Consider the following 27,948-nt stretch of genomic DNA (forward strand, 5'->3'; position numbering starts at 1 on the left):
TTTATTAATGAATTATTATCCGTCTAAAACAAATTATTCTCAGGATGCTTTATATAAATATACATGACACAAAAATTAAAATCTAATGAAAGCCACATCCAAAAAAGCACAAACAATCATCTCAAAGCAAAACAAATTAAAATATGTTAATTACTGACTACTAAAAACAAAATCTGAGAAGAGTTTTTCCCTCCATTTTTCCCCCAAGGAAAGAAACCATTTTAATATCAAATTAGGCAGCGGGTAAACGCAACTATTTAAAAGGCCCCACAAAATAACAAGCATAACCAATCAAGGTAACAATATGAGCTGAGAAGAATTTAAATCTCTCACTAAAAATATATTAGACAGGCACTAGCTAGGCTTATCTGTGTCCTATGAGTACTTGACATAACTGAAACCTGGTTGCATTTTGTTATGTAAGAATATATGGAGGACATAAGAGGAAGGAAACAGGTAACCCTTCAGATAAAAAGTGTCCTTCAAGATCAGTTCCACTCCTAGTTGTTTCATGGACAGATCTATCCAATTTTCTTATTTATTATTTATCAGATTTAGACACCACCCATCTCACTGTCCAAATGACTCTGAGCAATTTTACAGATAAAACCGGGAAACTATATAAACAAAAATCAAAACACAGTTCAATACGCCTGTCAAAACACAATTCCAAACAGAGTTAAAAAGCAAATTAAAAAGGCAGAGGTTGCGCCCTCAAGCCACCAACCACCCCCAGGAATGCATGCCACTCTTCAATCTCCATGCCAGTTGGCAGAACCAGGTCTTCACACTCTTCCAAAAGACCAGAAGAATGGGGCTAACCTCACCTCTGGGGGCAGAATGTTCCATAAGGAGGGGGTAACAGCAGAAAAATCTCTCTTCCTGCACACCCAAGACTTCCCAGACTTATGTGGGGGATAAGTGATTTGCCACTGTCACCTTCTAGGGTGCTTTTGACTTCCAGTCTAGCCTAATACAGCAGCCCAAACCAGCAGCATAAGTGAGTCTGGAAATGAAATCAGAAAGAATGAAGATGATGCATTGCTGATAAAACATTACAGTCATTCCATATTCTTGCCACCATATTTTATAATAACTAAAGCCTGTAAACTATTTATATGCAGCTCCATGTTGCAATAATCCCACATTATTTATTATTTTCTACAATACCCCACAGTCATTAAAACCACCTGTGACTCTGTAAATCATCTGCACACAAATACACAAATTGTAAACGCCAAATGATATAACAAAGAATGTTATTTTGTCTACCTACCTTAAAAGGCTACAATTCTATATTATAGATTAAATTAAATTAAGCCCATTCCTTGCTACAGTTTATTTATTTTCCCAGGCTTTCTAATTGCATAGCTTTAGCTTCCATGTTTTAAATCTGTTATTTTTATGGATGATTTTAATGTACTTTATCAGCTTGCATAGAGTGGCTGTTGTGTGGGTGGATGGGTATACACATATACATACAAAATGATAATAATGGGATGTGCAGATATACATGTTTGTAATTAAATCTATGCCCTGCAACAGCAATAAATCATGCAAATTAAGCTTAGTTTGCAGTAACCAGCTTGCTTTTTCATGAAATGGCTCTTTTCTAGCCAGTGAAAACTGGTTCAGAAAAAGCCTTATGTTACTGTAAAAGATTATTTATTGTAACTGTGTTGGACTAATTAAAATGTGTGGAAAAAAGGGAAATTGTAGGATCCACCTATGTTCTAAAAGACCTTTGATCATGAGGCTCTCCTGGCAATTACTGACATTCCTTGGTGTTAAATCTCACCAGTGTTTTCCAGAGATCACTAGTGAAGCATAGTTCTGTCTCTGAAACATGGCCAAAGATACTTGTCTAATACAGACTTGAAATCAGTGGATTTTAAATCCCCTGGAATGGGACAGAATCATGTCCATGATTTCCACAAAAGAATTCTGAACTTGGTATTATATCCATAGAGTGTAGTGTTAAAAATTAAGTAAATGTCTCATTGTAACATAAAGGTTTCGTCCCTTTTTCATCCTTTATTGACTCATACATTCTTCAGCAAAACCCCTGAGAAACTGGTGACAAATAGAATTGTATTGCCTGGGTAACCAAAAGGCCAAAGCAGCATGAGAACTAAAATTCACACCAAATAAAGCAGATATCATGACCCAAGAATGAAAGTATCACAACAGTGTTGTGTTCATTTTGTTATCTAATAAATAAGCACTTCTTCTTAGAATTCATAGTGAATTCTAGTCCAGCTCCTCTGAAGAATGCCAGGATGTGCAAAGCTACTATTCAATGCAACACTTACTTTTTCTTCAAAGTGGCATAATTTGATCAAAATGAATGCAGGAGATGTTTAAAATGGAAAACTTTCCAAAATTTGAGTTTTATGAATTCTGTATTAGGAGACAGGTGACTTGTTTCCAAATCGCTTTTAAAACTCTCAGGAAAAAAACTATATATCATCCTGTTCCTGCAGTTATAGAGCTCCTTCTGGAGACAGTAAATGGAGATTTTTAAACAATAAAATGTTATCCTGTTGAAATTCAAAGTGCATTAGGAATTATTTGATCACATTAAAATGAATTGGTTTCTTACACTGGCTTCACTCACAATACTCACAACTAGGATTACTTTTGTTATGTGAACCATCAACAAATATTCAATTTCTTACAATGTTCATGACAAGCCTGCAGATTAGATAGCATTTCTAGTCAAAATTAGCCCAGCTTTAGCTACAAATTACTACATGCATTTCTAGAACTTCCATAGCATCTTACTAGAATATCATACTGCCAATTTTGGTTCACATTATCACTGTGAAAATATTTATTTATTTAGTGTATAGCACTGTGAAAATAAAACTGTCAATATAAACCAGGATTTCCCAATCTTGACAATTTTAAGATGTGGGGACGTTAGCTCCCCAGTCAGTCACAATCTGTATGGCTAACCACTCATTGATGGTTTCCCGTTAGCAGTCACATTTCTTGTTTGCTTTCAGCCATTTGCTAGATCCAGGGAGCATCTCAATGCAGGGATAACTGCACATAAAGCTCCCACGATAGAATACATGCAGATCATCCTGTTTCAACACATATATCATTCTTGTTACAGCAAGGATATGACCTAACAATATGTACTGATAGCTTTTATGAACTGGATTTAAACAACATACTAAACTAGTTGGGTACTTTGTCATCCAACATGTTGTGGGAATCTCAACCTTTGTTTAACACATATGAACTGGGCCATTACATTAAGCTGTAAGGTTTGTTGAGTTATGGAATGTTATGTAAATATAACAACCAGATTTTTTAAATTGAAGTTTAAGTTACAGTGTTGTAACCCACTAGCCAAACTTGACAGTTCAATTTAGAATCACGTGGCCCTTTCAAGAAAGAAAGTTGCTGTTCATTAGTTCTTTGTTGTTTGTGCCAAAGGTCTCCTGTGAAGTTCTTTATCATGACACTTGTCTTGCTATTACATCTTGCAAAGTTTTCCTGAAGGTTTGCAAGAGTTTGTGGGGATGGAAGACTGGATACAAAGGAACATTTTGATATTGATTTATGAAAAGAAATCAGATGCATTAAAAATTTTGTTGGGACTGTTTATTCCCTATCCTTAGGTAAATATTTTTTTTAATCTTTTAAAAAGAGAAATATATGCTTCATCTAATTAAGCACTCAAGACAATTAACAATATATTATATTTTGTTATATCAAAATAAATGTTTTGTTTAAACATTTTAATGTAGCCAAGCCATCCAATACTGAAAGAATTGTAAACGGATGGATTTTATCCACATTTTCAAAGTGTATTTCTGATTATTCTAATATGAATAATTTATATCAGTCTATCCCAACCAGGTCTTCTTCATTCAGATTTCTCTTCAGCTTCCTTAATTTCCAGCCAGCATAGGCTTAGAGAACAGCAGGTTTAGGGAAGCCAGCAAGCTGAGGAGGGCTGACTTGGATGCTGATATGTTTTACACTGGAAATAAAAAGTACTGTGTCTGTTATATGGATACCCATAACGTGCATGTTCATCTTTTAATCATCTAATATACTGTGTGTGAGAGAAATCCCTAGATAAGTCAGATTTTGTATATGTACATGCTTACAACTGTGCATGAGAGAGTGCTTTAATGTTTGCTAAAAAAATAAAAGTCATACTAGTCACACACATTTTTGCAAAAGCTTCCCATTTTCCATAATGCTTAATCTGAAAATCATTTTGTCTATGTGCATTTATGTACCTGCATGCTACTGCCATCTACTGGCTAGCCTCTGTGAGGAGTGAAGTACTATATCTATATGCAAGGAAGTTAAAATTTGCCCAAACCTTTAAAAGGAGAAGGTCATCTTAGATTTCCAGGGAGTGTGATAATACACTAGGTGAAAGACATTTTTCCTGTCTAATTTTATTTTTGGAAGAATCCTTAAATCAGTTGTCATCTTCTTTTAGGGTAAATACAGTAAATGAATACAAATACCTATAACAGCCTTCATTAATTTGCAATACATGTACACATTTCCAAAGCATAATGTCCTTCTATGGAGTTAGCATCAAGTGTTAGCAGCTGAAAGGCAATTGGGCAGCAATTCCCTCTTTTCCTCCTTAACGCATTTTTTGTGTGGAAAGATACAAGGCAAAAAAAGGGGGGACTGAGAAAAATGGAAGACTCCATCTGGAATCTTCATAAGATTCCATGCTTGAGGCACAAATCCTGAATGATAAAAAAAAACCTTCTCTGCTCCCCACCCCACCACCATGTGTCTGTGTGCAGGCCTGCCTGTGAGCAAGGACTAGGTCCATCTGGAGAGTCTTCCATGCCCACTTCTGCACAATATCTGTGTTTATTTTCAGGACATCTCCTGCTGATTGCTATTTGTCAACAATATGCTGAATGGTACATGGCATCGTTTTAATTTTCTGGCCTTTAGAGTTTCTGTATGTTCAAAGGGATGGCACTGTGTTTTTGTTTTTCTTTTGTTTTTCTTTTGGTTACCAGACGCCATTTGACTGTCCCCAGCTCTAAGTACACTGCTCTCTTCTAATATCCAATATGTTGATAGTTCATTTGTAACAGCTTTCTTCTTCTGTTGATGCTCTGTTTCATTCTCCTCCTCTTTCTCTCTCCTTATCACTGGCCTTCCAATTCCTGTGCTTCTTTGCTATGTCTTTTTTGTTCCACCTTGTTGCACTCCTCACCAATCTTCCACACTATTCCTTAATTCCGCCCCCCCCCAACTGCATGTCTTCCCTTCTCTCCTTGTCTTCCACACTTGCTGTCATCCTCCCCCTCCCTTATCTTCCCCCACCCCTCTGGTTTTCTTTGCTTACAGGGGCTGTAAGAGCCTCTAGTATTTTTCCGATCCTGAGTGTGATTCTGCTTTTTATGGGTGGACTCTGCATTGCAGCCAGCGAGTTCTACAAAACCCGACATAACATCATCCTTAGTGCCGGCATTTTCTTCGTGTCTGCAGGTAAAAGGGCTGAGGGACCAGTGGGCTGCCTCTTTGCACAGGGATAAAATCACAAAAATCAAAAAGGAGGGGGGGACCCAATGTGTTGGGAGGTAAAGGGAACAACCGGTTCCCAGAGCATTGGGATGGAACATAAATCAAAAGAAAAAGACTGGGAATGCTAATATTTCCCAACTCCAATCACAACTATTCATTTCCTCAAATGAATTAAATGATGCAAAATGAAAAAAGGAGATGATTTAATCTTAAGTGATTGCAGGAGAGGAAGAATGCATTGCAGTTGCATTCCATGTTTCAGAGTTGCAACCTATTTTAGGGGAAGTCCAACTAGATTTGACAGTGGAAGAATAATTTGTTTAAACTTGTGTCTGTCTCACTTGAGCATAGAGCTGGGAACAGGAGATCCAGTCATAGAGCAACACATGGATATGACTAGTGCCCTCTGTTTTCTTCACTGGGATTTCTCATTACTTCCCCTCCCCCACAAACACCACAGCCAGATTCAGTTCTGTGTTGGAGTTCATTGGAAGAAAAAAATAAACAAACTAGAGTCAGACCAAGCAATAACATGATGAATGATAATTTATCCACAATGTTTTCAATATGCCAAGGGCAGGTGGAGCATATATCTCACCTGCTCACTTGCTTTTTTTCTGTAAAAATCAGATTCTTCTACCCTCATTTGGAAATCCTGAGATGTGGTTCTACCTTCACTTTAAATCTCTTCTTGCATGAAACTTGGGCTTCTCTGGTCATGTCTAAACAAATAGAACTTCTGCTGTCATACCTAGTTTGACCCTGGCAATGCAATACAGCGCCTTTAAAATTTCAGAGAGAATTCAGCTGCCTTACATACATTGTATTCAGACAGGATTTTTTTTCCAAGAGCATTGTTCATAATATGGTTTCATAAATGTTAAAAGTAACACTAATGAAAGTAAACCCAAGATCCTGGATGACAACCTACATATTTGGCAAAGAACATCAGACATGTGTTCCCATATTCCCATTCTCCTGATATTTCTCTATCAGTGCTTTCGTAGGCTGAATATGTCTTTTTCCTCCAGGAAGGAAGTGGCAAATCTGTTTAGGCATGTGCCAGATATGTTACTTTATGTTGGCCACAACAGAGAAACCTGTTTCTCAATCTTGAAGTTTGTATATCTTAAAGTTGCCAAGGTTGAGAAGCACTGCCTTAGTAGAAGACTTTTCACCTTTATTTGACCATAGATTGGACGGTGATATGGATAATCTTTCACCAGAAGAAAAGAACATCTCAACAAACAAAAACATTTTTTCTACACTAGGTCCTGTTTGCTAGGTTGCTTAAGAAAGAGCAGCTCAGAAAAATGAAGAAATTTTATTTGGCTTCCTATACCCGTTTAATATTGAAAGAATGTTTGGGCTTTACCACTGCAGCATGCAGGTGAAGACTCACAGGATTGAATTTCTTCCATACCAAAAAAAAAATAGTAACCCCACCCCCCTCCAGATCAAACAGTAGACATTTGTTTATTGTTTTAATTTGAATCTTGCCTTTCCATTCATAGAAGCTCAAGGTGGCTGACAGGCAATAACAAAACTGCATGTACATTAGAAACCCATTTAAGTTACATAGGATGACCTAATAGTTAAAGTCATCACCAAGCAATTAGAAAATCCTGGCTCAAGACAAAGGGCTCACTCATTTTCCAAAATGTATTTCCTAAAACAGCTTGTATTATAGTTTGAGAAAATGAAGATCCCCTCGGGGCCCTACAAGTCTCTAAAATCAGGGACATGTTTAAGGCTGTCTTTCTTTAGCAGCCAAATTAATATCTACACAAATAGAAATTTATTCAAATAAGAAAATCAAATCTCCTATATCCTATAGTCAACAGCATAAAATATAACTTTCTAAATTACACTTAGAAAACAACTGGGAGATATGTTAGGACAAGCATAACATTACCCTGGTATCTTGCAGTGTTAAGCCACATAGCAGCTGCATTTTGCACAAGTTATAATTATTTTTTTACTTATTTACCTGATGACATATACGTTGCCTTTATTTCAAAGAATAGCTTTAACACTGCCACACATGAAACATGTTGCAGTACTTTAACTATAATGTAACAAAAGGACAGGTAACTATTGGCAGATCTAACCAGCTCAGGAAGAATTGCAGCTGGTGCATTAGGCATAATTTTGCAAATACAGTCCTTGGTACAGTCATTATCGGCAAATCCAGAGAAAATTGAAGGTCAAGGACTTTCAAATGAAGTACAATCAATCCCTCCAGAATAGTTTCTTATTGAGGAAATCCTGGAAAAATCAGATGCCAGGAAGAAAAGTTCTAGCTTAACTTTTCTCCTGATCATCTTCTTTTCTAGATGTAAATATTTCTGACACAGAAGTGTATTTTATTTGTTTTTTTTAATGGAGGAACATTTCATCATGTGAACCCTGGCTGCAATAAGAAGTGGTACAATTTAAACACAGGTTTTCACCTCACAGCGAACTAGGCCAAAATAAGGTCTGAGATTACTCCTCATGTAAAAGTCCAGCTTTGTAACATCCTCTTTTAAGCAATGAAAATGTTGGAGTGTGTATGTGGGCTTTTTTAAGAGCCTGTCTCTCTATTTGTGACATTTGTCTCTTGTTTCTAATTATTCTCTTCATATGTTGATTGTGGCAGCATCTAGTGATGAAAGTGGATTAGTGATTTTTTTCCCCAGAATACCTGTAATATTATGCATACACTCCACATAGCAGGGGGCAGTTATTGCCTTCATATGCTCCTTATAGGGGTTTTCTGAAGGTATTTGCCTGGCCACTGTCCAAAGAGAATGCTGGATTAAATGAACCTTTGGCCCAATCCATGAGGCATCTTATGTTTTAAGGTCAATGATGAATCTAGTTGTGGTACTCCATAATTGTCCATTCCTTCCTACTTTCACTATTGGCTAAATTATATCAATGTTCTGCATGGGGCTTTCATGCAGTACTTGAGTGCATCTGATTTCTACGAGACATCCAGGATCTCGCGGTGGTCTCTCCAGGATCAGGGTCTAGAATGCAACCAACTTTGGGAGTTTGAATTAAAAATGCCCAGAAACATAGCAAACAAATCATTCTTTCATTATTCATATAAGCCTTAGCTTAGTTAGAGACTATACACCACCTATCAATTGTTGAGAGTCAATATTGCATCTCCTCTCATTTAAAGAGCTCAGACTTTGTACATGTAAGCTTATGATAACTCTAAGATTAGGTCTACTACAACTCGGCCTCCAAAACTAGATTATTACTAAATGACAGCAGAGATACAGGAAATCTTAATGTTGGCTGCCATCTGGTCGCTTTCCAAAGCTTTGCAATCCTAGTAAGGTATGCCTAGCTGACATGTAATTCAGCAGTTGTTCGACTTTCTTTATATTTTAGATTGCTAAAGATTAACAGTGTCTAGAAAGCAATATTCTATTCGATGCCCATTAGCAAAATTTTCCAAGGTGGCAAAATATAGGTCTAATAAATTTCAGTTTAACAACAGGCATCAACAAAGTGGATGCACTGCAATATACCCTCCAACCAAACTCTAGGCGTAGAAAGTCTCTGTTGTTTATCCCTTCAACTCCAAACTCATGAAAACTGCCAAAGCAGAGTAAAGCTGTTTGTTTAGTCAAATGCCATCCTAATAATGATTCCATCAGGAAAGAATTTAAACCTCTGTCTTGAGATTCCAGCAAATCATCATAGGATCCTTTGGACAAAAAAAATTACAATTCTGTTTTAAACATAGAGCCTAAAAATCGCCAAATAGTTCTCTAACATACAATGACGTGTATCTCCAAATAGTTGGTAAGGAATTCAAGTTGGTGAATGTTATACTATGGATATGGCAATGTCTATGTTAGGTTGGTGCAATATATCATATAAGAAATCATTAGAGGAGTACAAAAATATTTGAATAATACTCTATATGGCTGAACATACTAGGATAGTACTTATAATAGTAGACAGAGGGCAAGAGTAATTTTGGATGCAGATGTATTACTGACAGCCACATAATAGAAATACTGATCTGGTCTGTAATGTATTTCCTCTGAGCTTAATTCTTAGAAAACAAATACAATATATGCATTTTTTCTATACAGTATTAATAAGTAAGCTAAAACCTATCTAAAGCATCAATATAAAGCTGTAGAGAGAAAAATCAATGCCATGAAATGATGGAGGCAATTACTAGTCTAGGATAACACAAACACATATTCACATATTTGCTAGAATTGTGTCGTGTTTCCTCTTCTGTCATTCTATATTTTTGTGGTCTAAAGTAAGGATTTTAATTGTTAATATTAAGCAGAACTGAGATTCCTAGCTGTGCTGGCTAAGGATGTACAACTTAAAGTCCAACATATTTGGAGAATATCAGGTTGGGTAAGGTTGCTCTGAAAAGTTTTTCGAAAGGAATTTAAGTCAGGAAGTGTCATTATGATGTTAATACAAACAGTATTGGAACATTCAGAGTCTCAGATAAATCCCCAAATGCTATTTTTCAATGGCTGTCCAGTACTACTAAGCTTTTCAAAATGGCCATGTTATTAATGGGGAATAGGTCAAAATATCTCAGTAGCAACAGAATAGTCACCCTTGTCTACAAAGCCTCTTCAAATTATATTAGGTATGCATAGGAGACATGTTATAACTTTTTTTCTCCTTCTCTTTGCCTACAGGTCTGAGTAATATAATTGGCATCATTGTGTACATATCAGCCAATGCTGGAGACCCCTCCAAAAGTGACTCCAAGAAGAACAGTTACTCTTATGGATGGTCCTTCTATTTTGGGGCCTTGTCCTTCATTATAGCTGAGATGGTTGGAGTGCTGGCTGTACACATGTTCATTGACCGGCACAAACAGCTGCGTGCCAGCACTCACACCACGGACTACCTCCAGTCCTCTGCCATCACCCGCATACCCAGCTACCGCTACCGCTATCAGAGACGCAGTCGCTCCAGTTCCCGTTCCACTGAGCCTTCACACTCCAGGGATGCCTCTCCTGTTGGGATCAAAGGGTTCAACACCCTCCCATCCACGGAAATCTCAATGTATACCCTGACCAGGGACCCCCTGAAGGCTGCTACTACCCCCACAGCCACCTACAATTCAGACAGGGATAACAGCTTCCTCCAGGTACACAACTGTATCCAGAAAGAAAACAAAGACTCTATCCACTCTAACACAGCCAACCGCCGGACCACCCCTGTATGAAGCTGTCATGAGGGGCTGAAACTGGGGGACAGGGAAGGTGGGAGAAGGATTTGGGTGCAGGAGGGAGGAACAGTGGGGAGGGCCCGTAGGGGCAAGAAGAAAGCAACCATAGGAACCTTCCAAAAGCAAAAAAAAAACCCAACAACAAACAAACTTAAGTGAAACATCCAAAAAGACAGAAAAAACGTTTAAAAAAAAGGAAAAAAATAAAAAATAAAAAAATCAAGAGAAAGAAATTTAAAAATAGAAAAAATAGAAAATAAATTTAAAAGAAAATGCATGATTTCCCATGTACCATTATTTTAACATTTAATAAAAGCAGATTTAAAAAAAGGAACCAAGAAATAAAAAATAATAATAATTTTTAAAAAAAAAACAAGTGGGGAAAAGTGGAGGCAGCTCTTTGGATTGGAGGGAGGGGAGGGGGAAGATCTACTCTTTAATTTCTTAAGTTTATTTTTATTTTCATTTTTAGCCCATTGTGGATTTGCAAGTTCCTGGCAATCTCCAGCCAGAAATAAAATGCAGTGACTTTGGTGTCTTTGTGGATAACCTATTTGTACATGCATTGGGACCTACCTAAGTTTTTGAACCCACCACCCCAGGAATAATTGGGGATTCAATGTGTCCTTTTTGGTCCGTGGAGCTTAACAATGACCTTCCTTGTCCTTGGGGATTTGCAAGGTTAGTGCCAGTGTGCTAATCTCCAGGTCTCAGGAAGTTAAAGCCTCATTAGCCTACGATTATTCTGAGGTTAATTGGGACATTGCAACAGCAACAACAAAAAAAAGCTTAATATAAAGTGGCATTTTTTAAAATAAAATAGCTATAAATAAATGTAAATATAATGAGAGGATTTACTTGTCAGAAAGTGAGATAATATTTTTATTTTCATCCTTTTCCAACTTGAAAACTATGAAAACTAAAATCTTAGAAGAAAATCAACAGCACTTTTTTAAAAAAATATACCCAGTACTTGCCCTGTTGTTTGACATTAATAGCATTTCCTCCCTCCCCACTTCCCCTCCCAGTCATGAGAATTATGGACTAAGAAAACAGTCTCCCCAGGGAGAAAACAAGGCCACTATCATTCGGTTTAGAAAATTGATAAAAAATACCTAGAGGTTGTTCTCCCCCTGTAGCAGGGGTATCCATGGGACATGGTAAAAAAAATATGTCAGGATGGTGGCTGCAACGGTGTGATCAAAGCACCACCCTTTTTTAAAATGTGTGTTGTATATAAAAGCAGGCAGAACTCTGCTATTTTGACTTTTTTTGACTAAACTCTGTGGACACCTCTGCCTTGCAGTCATCTGCAGGCTTTAGAAAGATGCTAGGCGAAATAGCTACTATTTGCCCACTGGACTCAGCTTCATTTACATCGGTAGCTTTTCTGCTTTGTGGATCAATGTTGCCAAAACCATTGGAGTTCCTCTCATGTACACTGAACAGGCTGTCTTTGGCTGAAATTCAGCTCTGGTGCCAAATCCATAACACTAAAAGAAATATGCTCTGGTTTTTCTGTTGCTAGTGCTAGCCATCTCTGGCTGTACATTCAGTCTGCCTTTCTCTGAGGCCTACTTATGTAGTATGGGACAATTTATCCCTGAGTTTTTAAAAATCATTCAGAAGAGGAAATATTTGGTAAGTGCAGCTTTTCTCACTCTGTAGCACAACGTTTAGAAGAAACTGCCACATCTTATTTTTCTCTCTGGTTCAAAGGCAGAACAGCCAAAGTGCCCCAAACATGAAATCTGATAGCTCTATAAGTTTCGACAGAATTTGACAAAGGATCTATCTGGTCCTCTTCTCACTGTCGATGTATCTGACAGGAAGAAAGCAGGGGTCATAGTGTATGTTCTATCACAGAGGTTAGGTAGATCATATTAAGAAAGGAAGACCTCGAAAATGCAGTAAGGTGGAGAAGCAAGGTGATTTAAGGGAAAAGGAAGTACAGAATACCTACCAAGACTCTTCCTTATTTTAGGGCTACCATATAGCAACAAAGCATTCAGTATATTTGCATCTCTTTGTTGCATCTAGACATTGTCCAGATTTTTTTGCACCTCAGATCTAATGATGTCAACTCTTTGAGGTAGGCCGTCAAGAAACAACATGGCAGGGATTCCAGAAATGTACTTTATTACTGTAGAATAGAATAATAGAACCTTGAAAATTTATAAGAGATTTTTTCTGTCCAAACGTAAGCCAAACAAAATCAAGATGGGGTTATTTTGAGTTTCTTTCTTTCCTCTTTCTCAGGAACATGTAAGCTTTTCTGAAAGTCCCCCCTAATTGGTTTGCTAATTACAAAAGCCAGATCTCCATTCGTTTACTGATACCCTGCCTTACCTATGGCCTGAAAGAAATATTGAAAACTTTATCCCAGAGGATGTTAGAATCCCATGTGAAAGGAGTTCCTGTGACTTTACTAGTAAGAACCTGGATGTTGGCAGGTTCCTACTGCCAGGTGAAGACATGTCTTATAAGTCTTGTATAATCTTAGCAAAAACTAAGATAAGGAAAAAATAAAGAGATTAGAATATCTATTAAACATTCTTAGTTAAACACACACAAACTAATGAGCTTCCTATACAGTATTTACTTTGCTGCTAGGCTTGGATGCTCAATTCTCCAAATTGTTCACTTCAGAAATAACTTTCTATATTTGACCCAGGATGGAAATATAAACTCTGTAAGGCAACCTTTACAATCCCAAGGTCCTTCAGTTGGCCATTGTTTAACAGTCTGGGATTAAAAGTTGACATATCTGGAGGTCTTACAATTGAAGAAAACTTTGTGGGGCAGTAGAGATACTAGCTTTCCTTGTCAATTATCTGATTTTCTTCCTCACAACTTATGTCATTGCTTCTCCTACTGTCTAAACAGCCCCAAAGGGGGCATGTTCCTTTCCTCACGCTCAATCCCTTAGATTTCAGGCATAACATGCCCACAACAACCATTTAAATCACCATGAAACTTGTTAAGATTATTTGATGCCACAGCAGCTGAGGGATTAAGAGTGTAGCATCTAACAAGGTCTTGGGTGAGAACAGAGATATGGTTATACTGCTGGTGGCACTGAGTTAGCTTTAAGATGCAGATTGAGCTTCAGACAAAAATATATGGAATTAATTCTCTGTAGTCTTGCAATATCTGAGCCTTTTGTGTTGCCTTGAAAGAAGATTGGGGATTAAGTAAAGTTGACCCAGCCATTATATCCACTTACCTTTAGGTTTCTGCTTGATTTTTCCTGCTCATGCTGGTGCTGCTTCAAACTCAAAGAACCTTCACACCCATAGCTACTCTGTACCTGCTGGGATCTATACAGGGTCAGAGAAAAACCTCTACCCACCCAGTGTAATGCTGCTTCTTCCTAAGTTTATTCTCTTAGATAAAAAAATGGAGTCCCACTCAGGATAAGATGAAGACAACATATGAAACACTGAGACAATAGCAGAATCAGTTCTTCTCCAGGCATTAGCTGGTAACTCACTGGATACAATCGCAAAATAACTGAACAGGAACAAGTTTGGAAAATACTGTGAGACAGTATTGTTAGTAATCAGTATGGGGTCTCCCATTCAGTACTAAGTGTCTAAACCTACAAGTATAGCCCAAGCCTCAGCCCGCCCATCAGCAACAAAAAAAAAGGTTGGGAGGAGTTAAATAAGCTAATACCCAAAGCCCAAGAAATGCGTTACAAACTGGTTTCCTGTACTCCAGCATAAGCAGAGGACAGTATTTTGATTGAAATCCCAAAATTGTTGAATGAATGAATATTTGTGCATATGAGAATGAGCCTGTAAATGTGTGTGAGATGAGATGAGATAGGATGAAGAGAGAGAGAGAGAGAGAGAGAGAGAGAGAGAGAGAGAGAGAGAGAGAGAGAGAGAGAGAGAGAGACAGGAGAGAGAGAGAAGAGGGAGGATTGGGACTGATGAAGGTTTTGTTTTTTCTCCCAGGGGTATTGCTTATGTTCATCTCAAAACTAATTCAACACAAATCTCCATTTTCTTTATTTTATTATTTTTTTTCAGACTGTTAAAAAGAAAAATTTTTAAAAGAGGAAAAATTAAAAAAAATCCTGGTACATGAAATAAAGTTTTTTTTAAAAAAAATATCACTTAGTCCTTGTTTATATGAATTTATTTGGTTGTTTGAAGTGAAGCTTGTTCTTCCTTCCATTCTTCTGTGGAAAAATGTCCAAGAAAGCAGGAATCAAGTGGAGGTGAATGGAAGCTATTTTGCCACGGTTGAAGTCCAGCTTTGCTAGAAGTCAAGATACCTGATAAAATATGTAAAAGCAATAAGGTACAATTACCGTATTTTCCGACGTATAAGACGACTGGGCGTATAAGACGACCCCCCAACTTTTGAGATGATTTTCAAGATTTTTTGTCTTATACGCCGGAAAATCAGCAAGCCCAGGAAGACATGCCCTCCCCTCTCACTGTGGAGGAAGCAGGGCAGACTGGCGTCTGGCAGGAGCCGGCAGGGCAGTCCTGCGCACGCACGCGCTCCCCAGCTGTTAAGGAGTGCTCCTTAGCAGCCGGGGAGTGTGCGTGTGTGCAGAACTGCCCTGCCGGCTCCCGCCCGACGCTCTTCCCTCTTGAGGCAGCATCCCCGAGGACTCCTTAGGAGCCGGGGAGTGATGCTGCCTCAAGAGAGAAGAGCGTCGGGCAGGAGCCGGCAGGGCAGTCCTGCACACGCGCGCACTCCCCGGCTGCTAAGAAGTGCTCCTTAACAGCCGGGGAGCGCACGCATGCGTAGGACTGCCCTGCCGGCTCCCGCCAGATGCCAGCCTGCCCTGCTTCCTCCACAGTGAGAGGGGAGGGCGTGCCTTCCTGGGCTCGCTGATTTTCTGGCGTATAAGATGACTGGGTGTATAAGACGACCCCCCAACTTTTGAGATGATTTTCATGGGTTAAAAAGTCATCTTATATGCCGGAAAATACGGTAATTGAAATGGTTTGCTTTTCTCAGAGAATATAAATTTCCACAAATTATGCAAATTATAATATTATTCAGAGCATAAATTTATATTATCAAAGTATCCATTCTGAACAGGCCAAAATCTAGAGGTGCACACAAGTGTCTTCCTATAGTCATTGTTTCTATCTATATTCAGCTTCATGAAGGTTTTCTGAAGTCAACCTTTGATTTTTGTTATGATTATTTTTATGCTCACTGATTTACCAAAGTTTAAAGAGCAGTTCACAATGAAAAACATAATAAACTATAACAATATTAAGAACGCAGAAAAAGTAAGCTGTGTTCAATCAATAAGAAATACAAATACAATAAGAAATACAAATCTAGAGTCAATGTTTTTTAAAAAGCCACTTGTATGTCATGACAAACATTTAAAGAAACATCATAAAAACCAAAAAGAATACCATAAGGTGGATTCACTTGACATCTTAAAAAACAAGGTACTGAGTACACCTTTCTTAATAAACAATTTCATAAGTGTGCACTAAATATGCCCTCTCTCTAGTTGTGACCCATCCAGAGAAAATATTTTGATGATGATCTTAATTGCAATCTTTCAGATATCCCTGGGCACTTTTCTATAACTACATTTAAAGGTTTCTTTCAGATTCTGTGATAGGTTTGAAGGATCTAAACATTCATACCAACCATAATGGACCAAATCTAAGCCACTCAGAGTCACGTGAAATGGCAAAATGGGCAAGAAATAGAAATAGAGCACATGTGGCAAAAGAAAGCAAAGGTAATACCTATAGCAATGGGCACCTTGGGTGCCATCCCAAAACAACTGGAGCATCACTTGAACAGCATCACAATCAACAAATTCGCTATCAATCAAATGCAAAAAGCAGCTTTACTCAGAATAGCTTACATCCTATGAGGATACCTTTAACACCATCAAACATCAACATTTGCCTATTCCAGGTCTTTGGGAAGGATTTGATAGGTTAACAAAAAGGCCAAATTCAATCTGAACGTCTGGTTGAGTGTGCAGCAGACCATAATAACACTTGTTAATAAGAAAGACAAAAAAATTCTAGATAATGGACATGGCAGTACCTGGAGAGAGCAGAAGAGAAGAGAAAGAACTGGAGAAGATAACAAAACAGAAACACCTGCAAATAGAAATAGAATGACTATGTCAAAAGAAAGCAAAGGTGCATAGTAATAGATGTCTTGGGTGCAATCACAAAAGAAGTGGAGTAACACCACTGACACAGACAAATTCGCCATCACTAAATTGCAAAAGGTTAGGTTTACTCAGAACAGCTTACATCCTACGACAATACCCCTTACACAATCAAACATCAACATCTGCCTATCCCAGGTCCTTGGGAAGGACTCCACAGGTGGATAAAAACGCCAAATCCAGTCTGAACATCTGGCTGACTGTGCGACAAACCATAATAAATAAATTGTGGGGAAAAGTGAACCACTACAATACAAAGTAAAGCATGGAGACCCGAAACAAAGTTTCTTTTATTAATATCACTGGACTCCAAGCCAAACTGACTGAGTGCCCTGACAATAGATTGATATCAATAAACATAAATAATTAATTACATTGCACAGACAGGAAAAGCCCCTGACTCAATATCAGCAATAATGTCGTCAACCAGACTTAGCCTCGAGGCTGGCGTCTTGGCTTTCCCTTGTCATGCATCCTGATATGTATTTCTATTTTATGACAAGGTAGCTCTTTTTCATACTTACTTCTCCTCAGAATACAAGCCCACATCATTTTATCTGCCTTTTGTTTCGTCTTCAAAGTCACTTACAGTATCATAAGGCATTCTGAATCCCAACAACTTCCTTAGTTCAGTGTCATTTTCTGTTGACCGTGGAAACATGATTCAAACATAAAAAATCCAAGTCTTAAATAAGAAAACCTAATTTTAAAGAAGTTTAACTTTTCAACACCACAGCAAAACAAAGCATGACCAGAAAACCAAGAACAAGGTTAAGAAGCATGTGGCACTTCCGGTTGTTGCTGCAGTTCAGCTCTCCAAACTCCCAGCTAGTTCAACCAATGATGAAACATCCTGGAAAATATAGTTTTAAAAAGCACAGAATGGTGCAACGCATCAGGAAACCTAAACAATTTACATTTAAATGTAAGTGGGAAATGTGCCTTTTGGTGCTCTATAAGACAATAAATGTCCCTGTACTATTCATTTCCTGACTTAGAAGGTCTGGTTTAGTAACGTCTGATGTGCAATAGGTTTTTCTACAAAAAAATCTGAATGTTATGTAAAATTATTCACAATCACTTTAACCATCAACTCTTTTAAAATGAATTAGAATTTTCTTTTATTTTAAAAATTTGTGTGCTACTTTTCAGAACTATATTTTCCCTGGACAGTTTACATTATGTTAATATCTAGGCCTCTAAAAGAGGACAAAGAAATATTAAACATACAGTATACTAGTATATTTTGCCAAACAAATTTAGCTTGCTAATTAATCAAATTCATTTCAAAAGTATTTTTAACTCTTACTGAAGCAATTTTATATAGTCAGGTAACAGAATCCAGTGAACCATGCAACTAAGCAGCCTGTTCTTTATAAAATAACTATATAGATATATTTTCGAAATATATCTAGAAGAGAAGAGAAGAGAAAGAAAATCTTGTTTCCTGGCTGGTAAACGTTTAATGTGATGGTATCATTTGTTTTGGAGATACAGATAAACTTTTCCTGAGCAAATTTAGGTCTATTGTCTTTTGCTACTGCAAAGCAACTTTTAAACATTATTTTGGAATAGATATTTTTACAACTATTATCTTTTAAATAGCTCAACTCATGTTTAGTGTCACTGCCACTTTGAAGTGAGGAGAGGAAACAAAAGTAATCATGGACTGCAAGGGTAAGCATACTCCTCTGCTCCTCATTCTGACATGTTTCCAAGGTCTTTCTCTCTTCCGGTAAGAAAAGGACGCAACCATTCACTACCAGTGCCCCACAAGTGCCCCCCGAGTCAGCCCTACCTTACCAGCAAGCATCCAAGTCACTCCCTTATCCGTCTTTCCTTTCCCCCCACCCCCTGCTGTTAAAAGATTTCAAATTTCAGCTGAAGCAGACATAAGTTTCCCAAATTTCATTCCTACAGTAATCATGGGTCCCAGCATTTTGTAAATTAGCCCATTTAAGTTACCGTGGTTCAATAATTGTTGCCCTATACCAGGGGTAGGCAACCTTGGCTCTTTTGTGACTTGTGGACTTCAATTCCCAGAATTCCTGAGCCAGCTATGCTGGCTCAGGAATTCTGGGAGTTGAAGTCCACGAGTCATAAAAGAGCCAAGGTTGCCTACCCTGCCCTATACCTTTTGTTCTGTACCAGCCTACTACCGGCCCTGCAGAAAAGGCAGGGACAACCCCTTGACAAACGGCAAGAGGCTGGAACTAAGCCTGCCAAATTTATTAACATAAAACAGAGCAAAACAAGACATGAACCATGAAACAGGAGCTATTCAAACGGTTGCCTTCAGCAAACCAGCCCTCCCACACATTCCCCTTTTAAACAGTTCAGGGCGTGGCTTCTCTCTGCCTCCTTCCGAGGTGCCCCATTGCCTTCCTCTGTTTACTCCTGATTGACTGCCTCCTGCGTCGGGCGTCCTTGAACAGAGCCAGCTGTGGGTCATCTTCATCTACACTGTCAGGCTCACACAGCTGGGTCTGCGTCGTAAACAGATGGGAGGGGCCCGGCTGAGGGCTCTGCGGAGCCTCAAGGCCATCATCAGCAAGCTCTCCAACACCCTCAGCAAGCTCTCCAACACCCCCCTCCTCCTCTGAATCGTCCGACCCAACTGCCAAACCCACAGGCTGACCCTGAATCACAACACCTTTCAATTTCATCCATTTGAAGTTTGCAGGCAAACAGAAATAAGAGTTTTAGTAGAATATAGATTTGAAGTTGAAATCCAAGATAGTCCTGGATTTAACAATTACTCATTTAGCAACTGTCTGAAGTTACAAAGGCAGTGGAAACAGTGACTAATGACCGGTACTCAGATTTAAAGCTGTTGGAGCATCCCCACAGTCACGCGATTGGCAACCAACATGTATTTGCGAGGGTTACTGTGCTGTCCCTCACACACACACACACACACACACACACACACTGAGTGTAAGGAGTCTTTATTAAGGCTTCCTAGTTTGAATTGGTATTCCCCAGCAATTCCCTGTGCTGGCACCAACTCAACCCCAATGAGTTCCACAGTGAAGCCAACACTAGTCCTCAAGGCAAAGGCGAGTCCAATCCACTAGGCAAAAGCAAGTTCCCCAGGCAAAGGCAAGTTCTAAGACAAAGGCAAGTCCACAAGACAAGAAAGGTCCACAGGCAAAGGCAAGACAAGGCAAAGGCAAGACAAGGCAAGGTAAAGGGAAATCCACAAGGCAAAGGCAAGGCCACAAGGCAGGGCAAGCCACAGCTGAAGAGATTCAATTTTATCAGTTGATCAGAATTCAAAATTCAAAAGCATGTTTCTATATTTTTCTTCATTTCTTTCATATATATTCAAAAGCACATTGACTCGATGTATAAGAGTCACATTACTTATACTTTCAGTAAAACCTCTTTATTTATTCAAGAAAGTACAGGATGTTGATAGTTCACTTGGCTTCAGACTTCGATTGAAAAATCTGAATTCTATTATCTTTTAAGCAAAAAAGTTTTCAAGCCAAAGATGGATAAAAAACAAAATAGATACAATGTATTGGCCATTGGCTATTAAAACATATGTTCTCCTCTTTGGTTTGCCAGCCATTACACCTCCATCTCCACATATTCCTTCCAGAAAACCTTTGTTTTAAATCTCAGCCTGTCTCTTTCTTCTCGATAATCAGCAGAAACCGCCCACACACACTCCGCTTTCCTATGGGAAAGTTGAGAACTTGTGCTATCATCCTCACAGTCACCTTCCACTTTATTAGCTAACAAAATGTAGTGTGTCTGGCTGAATACATAAGTGACTGGATGCTAGAGAGCCATAGGCAACACCAGACTATCACACACACACTCTGTATTTCTCCAAAATTCTCCTCTCCAAAGCAAATTGTCTTTCTGCAAATTGAACAATGCCTAACCCAAACCCCTCTATCGAGTATTACATATAATATTCAACATTTCCACAGTAAGACAACATTAGTATATGCATAATGTCAATGCTGCAAACATTGACACATAATATGATTATAACATTCTGAAATGCAGAAATGTTGAACTTCTTTTCTGTAATGGTCTCCAGCACGGATCACATTAGCATCCCTTTTATCTGCACATTTAGTAATGAAAAAAACCCCAGAAAACATAAGAATTAAAGCAGCAGGTTGGATTCTCTGTCTGACACTGATAAATTACAGTATGTTCTCTGTATTAATAGCACTGCAGTTTTCTGCTGCATCTCCCACCAATCAATATCAGGGCTCAGATTAAAATTCCACAATTGATTCAGCCCCTTGTAAACACCACCTCTGTCCCTCCCGTTTCTCATCTCCCTTCTCTTCATCATTTATTCATCTTTTATCTTCCCGTTCGGTCTCTTCTCTCCTTAACTTTTGATCTGTTTCAACTGTGTGTGCTCAAAATCCTCCCAAGCAATCAGCAATCAGAATAATTCCAGTTTACAGTGGGTTATGGGTTATGAAGTACACTGGAGCTTTTCACCAGGGAGGCTCGTTAAGCTCTGAAGCAAATGACACAAAAACCACTCTTGTATTGTTTGTGCAGGTATTTAGGGAACCAAGCAAGCATCTCCCCCATTTCCTTAATTCAGGACTTTCTCCATTATTTATTCAAGCATGGAATTAAATCTTAGATGTTGAATTTATCATCCTGATATTTTTATACATCACTTTATAAAAGTTTCTAATCTTTGGTTATGAAAATGGGCTTGAAAATACGACAATGTCACATGACATGAAAACTCAGAAGACTGTGCTTCTATCTGTGAATATGTCTGCATGCAAGGACATGCAGACATGCATGAGATACCATACTCATAAATTTCTTCTATTTTGTTTTTTGGAAGATTTGTTAGCTACTTTTATCTCTCTCCCTATAGTATTCAATCTGAATACCTCTTCCTTGCGTTCTGTAGTCATCTTTGCAACAACACTCCCTCTCTGAGGGAGATAGGCGGTTAAGAGATAGATAGATAGATAGATAGATAGATAGATAGATAGATAGATAGATAGATAGATAGATAGATAGATAGACAGACAGACAGACAGACAGACAGACAGACAGACAGACAGACAGACAGATCGATCCTACCAGCAGAATCACAAGAAGGATCAGCCAGGGCTGCAGTTCTCTATGCAACTGTAATTTTGAACTACCAGAGTTAACAATCCTATTGTTATTTTCAGAGTCACTGACAAAGAACTTTTAATCTTATTACAGTATGTGCTTTCGAATTTCCAGCTCCATTAATATCTTAACCCTTTTAATATCTTAAAGCTGAAGTAAACTAACATCCGTTATAAGCTAAACTCACATAATATAGACAGCTTCCAGTCTGTGCATGGTTCTCTTGGTTCAAGTTTTAGACTTCTAGTCTTCAAGTATTTTTTTGTTTTGTTTTGCCTCCTCATCTTGAAATATTTCTATCTATGGCTCATAAGACAGTCTCCTCAGATAACTAGAGAATAAATAGCAATTGTTTTCTTGAAGTTGCCTATTAATCTGCTTTGTTTCTTCTCACCCACTACAATATGTGATAATACCAGTAACATGCTTGATCGCTGTAGTCTAGTGGGAAACCTGATCTTAGCTCTTTCACTGATATGATAGTGCCCCAAAAGGGAGAGCTGGTGAGATGGACTACAGTGAAATGGCAGTTTTCCAGGAAGGAGAGAGGCACATTCCAGAAAGGAAGGAGACAAGAGGTAGACAGTTCGGAGCTAGATAAGAGACCACCACTCCCTAGAATCTCTCAGGGTATGTCCATTAGGGTGAGAGTAGTAAGTGTTTTAGCTGCCAAGATTCTGTCTATTGGGTGTAAGCCAGGGGTCCCCAACCCCCAGTCCGTGGACCAGTACTGGGCCGCGGCATGCCAGCAACCGGTCTGCACAAACAAGCAAAGCCCCATCTGCAGGATGCAGGCAGCACACAACACCATGCACCCTCCGGTCCGTGGAAAAAACCTCTCTCCACGGAACCGGTCCCTGGTGCCCAAAAGGTTGGGGACCTCTGGTGTAAGCAAATAAAGAACTGAATTTTGGCTGAGTTGTTCTACATATATAGTCTTGCCTCTAATTTAAACTGTCAGCATGTTATATTCCTTGACTGAACAACGGTGGGCTCCTTCTATCAGCTATAGTCATCCTCTTCCAAGTCCACAGCTTTGGGAGGAAGACCCATGGAGCTGTGAGGGAGGAAGGGGACACTTGCCTAGCCAGCCAGATTAGCCAATCAACCCACTGGGATGATAGCTGTCACAGCCAGATTACCTCACGTTCTACATTATGTTCCTTTTTCCATCTGACTTCATGATATTAATTTTGGTTGCAGTTACATCCACATATTTATGAGAAATATGCAGGTTTACCAATATATCCCAGTAATGCAAGAACAAAAGGTTAAGTTCGGAGGCTACGTATTACCTGAACTATTTCAAGAATGGCATGGAATCATCCCTTTCTCATCTTTATGTGTTTTCTTCTTATGACTTAGAACACAGCAAGCTCTCTCCATTCATGCAAGCAAAAATCAAAGCACAATGTCCCCTATTTTCTCTTTGATCTGCACATTGGTAAGCCACCCCTGGAGATCAGAAGTACTGATTAATAATTGCCAGCATTCGTCCTCCCATTTTTTCTTTAGCCTTAAGTATCGATTCTATAACCTGGTTCGATTCTATAGCTACTGTACAGATTCATATTAGCAGAAGTGTTCATTCCATTATTATAATAGGAAACACATCCTCCATCTTCAGCTTAGGTACTGACCTTTCATAGTAGAAGTGGCTAGAGCAATTACTAAGACTTGAGTGTTTAATATACATCATCTGACACCCTCACATCAGGAAGCAAGATGTTCCAGAGGGCAGCAGCCCTCAGTGCGAAAAATTCCTTTGCATATTAAAAGAAATTACCTACATAACTGTTCTAAGTTATCTCAGAAACACCATTTGTGTTCTTTGTAACAAATGCTCAAACTTTTTGCATAGGACTATTAAGATATTGAAATCCCCAGGGCACCATATAAAACAGTATATTTATGGGTCTGTACTAAAATCACAAAATGACGGAGAAATCATCCAGATTGGGATCAATCATGAACAAATTCTCTGGCAGCTGCCACAATAATGTCTGAATCCTGCTGTGATGTTGACTCAGGCAGCAGTGCCTTTAAAGTCAAGTAAGTTAAATAAACAGCCACGGGCGTAGCCTTCAAGCAATGATCTTAGTCCAAAAACAAAAACTCATTTCAGAAATCTGAGTGTGTCTGCTCAACGAGAAAAAGCTCTGTGTGTTACAAAGATGATGAGTCTCTCAAATTAATTGTATCAAATAGTGCAGCTAAAGCTGAACCTCAAAGTCCAAGTCCAGGATATTTTAACATCAGAATTAGAGGGGCTCATTTCACAAATACATTTTAAAATATATTATTCTTCTCTACGACAGCTAGTTATGTTTAGATTTTTTTGTTCAAAAGGCATAGCAAACACTGTACACTTCCACACAACCAGCAAATTTCTACCTCCTGCTGCACTTCTGCAATTATCACCAACTGTTCCTTGAAGCATCACTGAATGAGGAAACGGATTCTTACCAGGACCTCACCCACCCTTCTTTAATTTTTTTGCCATGGTGCTGGGAGGAGGGTGTTCCTTGCAGTAAGGGGGGAAAAAATCTGCTTGGAGGGAGCTACAAAATCGTCCTCTCTTGAGGATAAGAGAGAAGAAGCTTAAAGCAGAGCCAGTTTGGTGTAGTGGTGAAAGGACTTACCTAGGAACTAGGAGACTGTGAGTTCTGGTCCGGTTTTAGCACAAAGCTGGCTGGGTGACCTTGGGCCAGTCACACTCTCTCAGCCCAACTCACCTCATAGGGTTCTTGTTGTGGAGGAGGACTTCAACAAGGACGCCACCTAGAGTTTCTTATAAAGTAATAAAGAGGGGATGATGATGATGATGATAGATAGATAGAGAGATAGATAGATAGATAGATAGAGAGATAGAGAGATAGAGAGATAGATAGATGATAGATAGATAGATAGATAGATAGATAGATAGATAGATAGATAGATAGATAGATAGATAGATAGATAGATAGATAGAATGAACCTAGATGGGAGGTTGGACAAGGCAGAGGTTCTCACCAATTGAAAATCACTTGAAATTCTGCCTTTCCTTTGAAACAGAAGGTCATCAGGCAGCTTCTTAAACTCTTGAACATCTCATGGCCTAGGAAGTTGGGGTTAGGGAATATTATTCTCAGGCTGATGCCATCCAGGTGTAAAAGAATATTCTCCAGGAGAGTCTTGCAATTACCATAGTGTAACAACTTAAAATGCTCAGAATATTTATTTCCTTATCAGGACCAACTCTCCCTGTCCCACTAAGTATCCTCTGAAATAGATTGAACTGAATGGCGTAAACTGTTCAAAACCTCAGTAAAAATTGCAGGGATTTGAATATTATTCTCCATACATCTATACAGAATCTGTACATATATTCTCTTCTACTAGATTTGAATCTAAGTCCCCCCACAGATTATCCAAGCCATAACACCATCTCAGTGAGCTGCTTTGCGATATGATGTATTAGGCTTGTATGAGATGGCTTTGATTCAGCTCAAGGAAGTGCTTTTGATCATCTCACAGTCTCTTCGATCACTTGCAAAAGGCAGGCTATCTGCCTGCAGAGGAGGCTGCAAGGGAGGCCTCTCTGCCCCTGGCGATGCAAAGTGAAAAATGCCATGGCTCTTTGCTTTAGAAGGGAGGCTGCTGCATGACTTCACAAGGCATGTTCAAGGGATATTTTGTTTGAACCTTTTTTCTTTTTGAAGCTAAGCTCTTTATAAAAACCTCAACAGCCTTCTTATACATAGGCATGTGATTTATGTTTGAGCACTTGACTAGATACAGCCTCACCTTGTTCATCAAGAAATAACTTCATCTGGGTTCTGTATGACATACTTCAGGAACTGTTTTGCTGAAGGGTTTCCTATGCAGATAGAACCTAAGAAAGTGATGAAATAAAACCAACACATTTCTTACACCAAAAGCCTAATTAAGCTTGAGAACTATCATAGGTAAAGGTAAAGGTAAAGGTTTCCCCGCACATGCGTGCTAGTCGTTTCCAACTCTAGGGGCCGGTGCTCATCTCCGTTTCAAAGCCGAAGAGCCAGCGCTTGTCTAAGGACGTCTCCATGGTCATGTGGCCGGCATGACTAGACACCAAAGGCGCACAGAACGCTGTTACCTTGCCACTGTAGTGGTCTCTATTTTTCTACTTGCATTTTTACATGCTTTCAAATTGCTAGGTTGGCAGAAGCTGTGACGAGTAACAGGCACTCACTCTGTTACACGGCACTGGGGATTCAACCTGCCAAACTGCCGACCTTCTGATCAACAAGCTCAGCATCCTAACCCACTGAGCCACCGCGTCCCTAGAACTATCATATGAATATGTAAAAAAATAACAAGGCAGTATTTAGAGGACAAAACCATTGGGGAGTTGGAGGAACATGGCACTATCCATTTTCTTTCCAGGTAGAAATATAGCTTTGATTTCTTCTGCCATACTTTTTCAGGTAGAGGCATTGTGTTGAATCAGTTCATTGCTGCAGCCAAGAATGACAATGAAAGAAGAACCTCCTTGCTATGAACCAAGCCACAAATCTTTACGCACACGTGCACATGAATGCATTTGAGTTAGAGAAGCTGCTTTTATATTGTCGAATGGGGTCAAAGAGCGAGTAAGTGAAGAGTGAGATCCAAATGTTTGAGAGTCATTTCTGATCAGAGCTGCTTTCAACAAAGGAGAAAGAGTTAAAGGTACAGAAAATGGAGTAACTTCTTTCAATAACCCCGGTACCAATCAGAAGGAACTGGCAGGGCCAAGCCATCTGAGAAGCTATAAATAAAATATAGGAATGAGCTCTCCGGGGATCTATCAGTTATATTACCTTGCCTCCTTCTATTAATTTCATCAAGATGCTGAGCAGTAATCTTCATTTCTTAGGATGCAGTGCCCTCCAATGGGAGCAGTTCCACATTGTAGTTTGAGTCCATGTATCTCAAGGTCTCCCTGCACACATATACAGTAGGGAGTAAGAGAGGACATAAGCTTTGATCTTCAAACTCTCTCCTATTTCCAAACTCCTTTGTTTCAATGGGATTGATGCCACGAAGTACATTTGAGCTCTGACTCATAGTTTCTGATTTCTGCTTTTGCAGTTGCAACATAGCACACTAGAACCTTTCCCCACTTGCCTTTAACTGCAGAACAAACATGCCTCAATAACCATTTTTTAATTTATCTTGATGACATTGCCTTCATTTGATTGACAGCCTTAAGACATCATTAGCTGTATCCGTATTAATATTTCGCCCTATACCGATAATTATTGGAAGTAAATACACATTTTAAACTTCACTTATCATTCTGTTGGTAGTCTAGTCATCAATATTTCTGCATCTGTTTTCCTCTTTAGGCTTGTTCAGTATAGTCAGTTGATGTCAGGTTGTTTGTTAATCATGTTATGTCCTAATCAGATTTCTAATATGTGGTGAATTCGCCCATTCTGCAGACTCTATAGTGCATCTTTAGCTCCATTTGATTAATAGAATAACAGAGTAATAGAATAATAGAGTTGAAAGGGACCTTGGAGGTCTTCTAATCCAACCCCCTGCTCAGGCAGGAAAACCTATCCTATACCATTTCAGACAAATGTTTGTCCAATCTCTTCTTAAAAACCTCCAACTTCTGGAGGCAAGTCATTCCACTGATTAATTGTTCTGTCAGAAAATTTCTCCCTAGTTCTAAGTTGCTTATCTCCTTTTTAGTTTCCATTGTTTCTTGTCCTGCCTTCAGGTGCTTTGGAGAATAGATTGGCCTCCTCTTCTTTGTAGCAATCCCTTAGATATTGAAAAACTGCTATCATGTCATCCCTAGTCCTTCTTTTCATTCAACTAGACATACCCAATTCCTGCAAGTGTTCTTCATATGTTTTAATCTCCAACCCCCTAATCATCTTTGTTG

The 27,948-nt window shown here is 38.9% G+C and overlaps 1 protein-coding gene and 1 long non-coding RNA gene across 2 annotated transcripts in view; one reads left to right on the plus strand and one right to left on the minus strand.

Annotated features, from left to right (window-relative positions):
- Positions 1 to 11,434, plus strand: part of CACNG2 (calcium voltage-gated channel auxiliary subunit gamma 2) — a 169,525-nt gene extending 158,091 nt beyond the window's left edge. Inside the window, exons 3-4 of the mRNA XM_083365959.1 lie at positions 5,353 to 5,493; positions 10,209 to 11,434. Of these exons, the coding sequence (XP_083222085.1) occupies positions 5,353 to 5,493; positions 10,209 to 10,744 (677 nt within the window). The 3' untranslated portion in view covers positions 10,745 to 11,434. The remainder of the gene's footprint in view (positions 1 to 5,352; positions 5,494 to 10,208) is intronic.
- A 3,250-nt stretch (positions 11,435 to 14,684) lies between these two features.
- Positions 14,685 to 17,617, minus strand: LOC310641962. Its single transcript, XR_014492822.1, has 3 exons — positions 17,453 to 17,617; positions 16,799 to 16,854; positions 14,685 to 15,032 (listed from the first exon to the last, which is right to left on the minus strand). It is a non-coding gene; the product is annotated as an uncharacterized lncRNA (long non-coding RNA).
- Positions 17,618 to 27,948: the final 10,331 nt, after the last annotated feature.

Source organism: Vipera ursinii (assembly GCF_947247035.1).
Source record: "Vipera ursinii genome assembly, chromosome: 6".
In the NCBI taxonomy this organism is placed as follows: Eukaryota; Metazoa; Chordata; class Lepidosauria; order Squamata; family Viperidae; genus Vipera; species Vipera ursinii.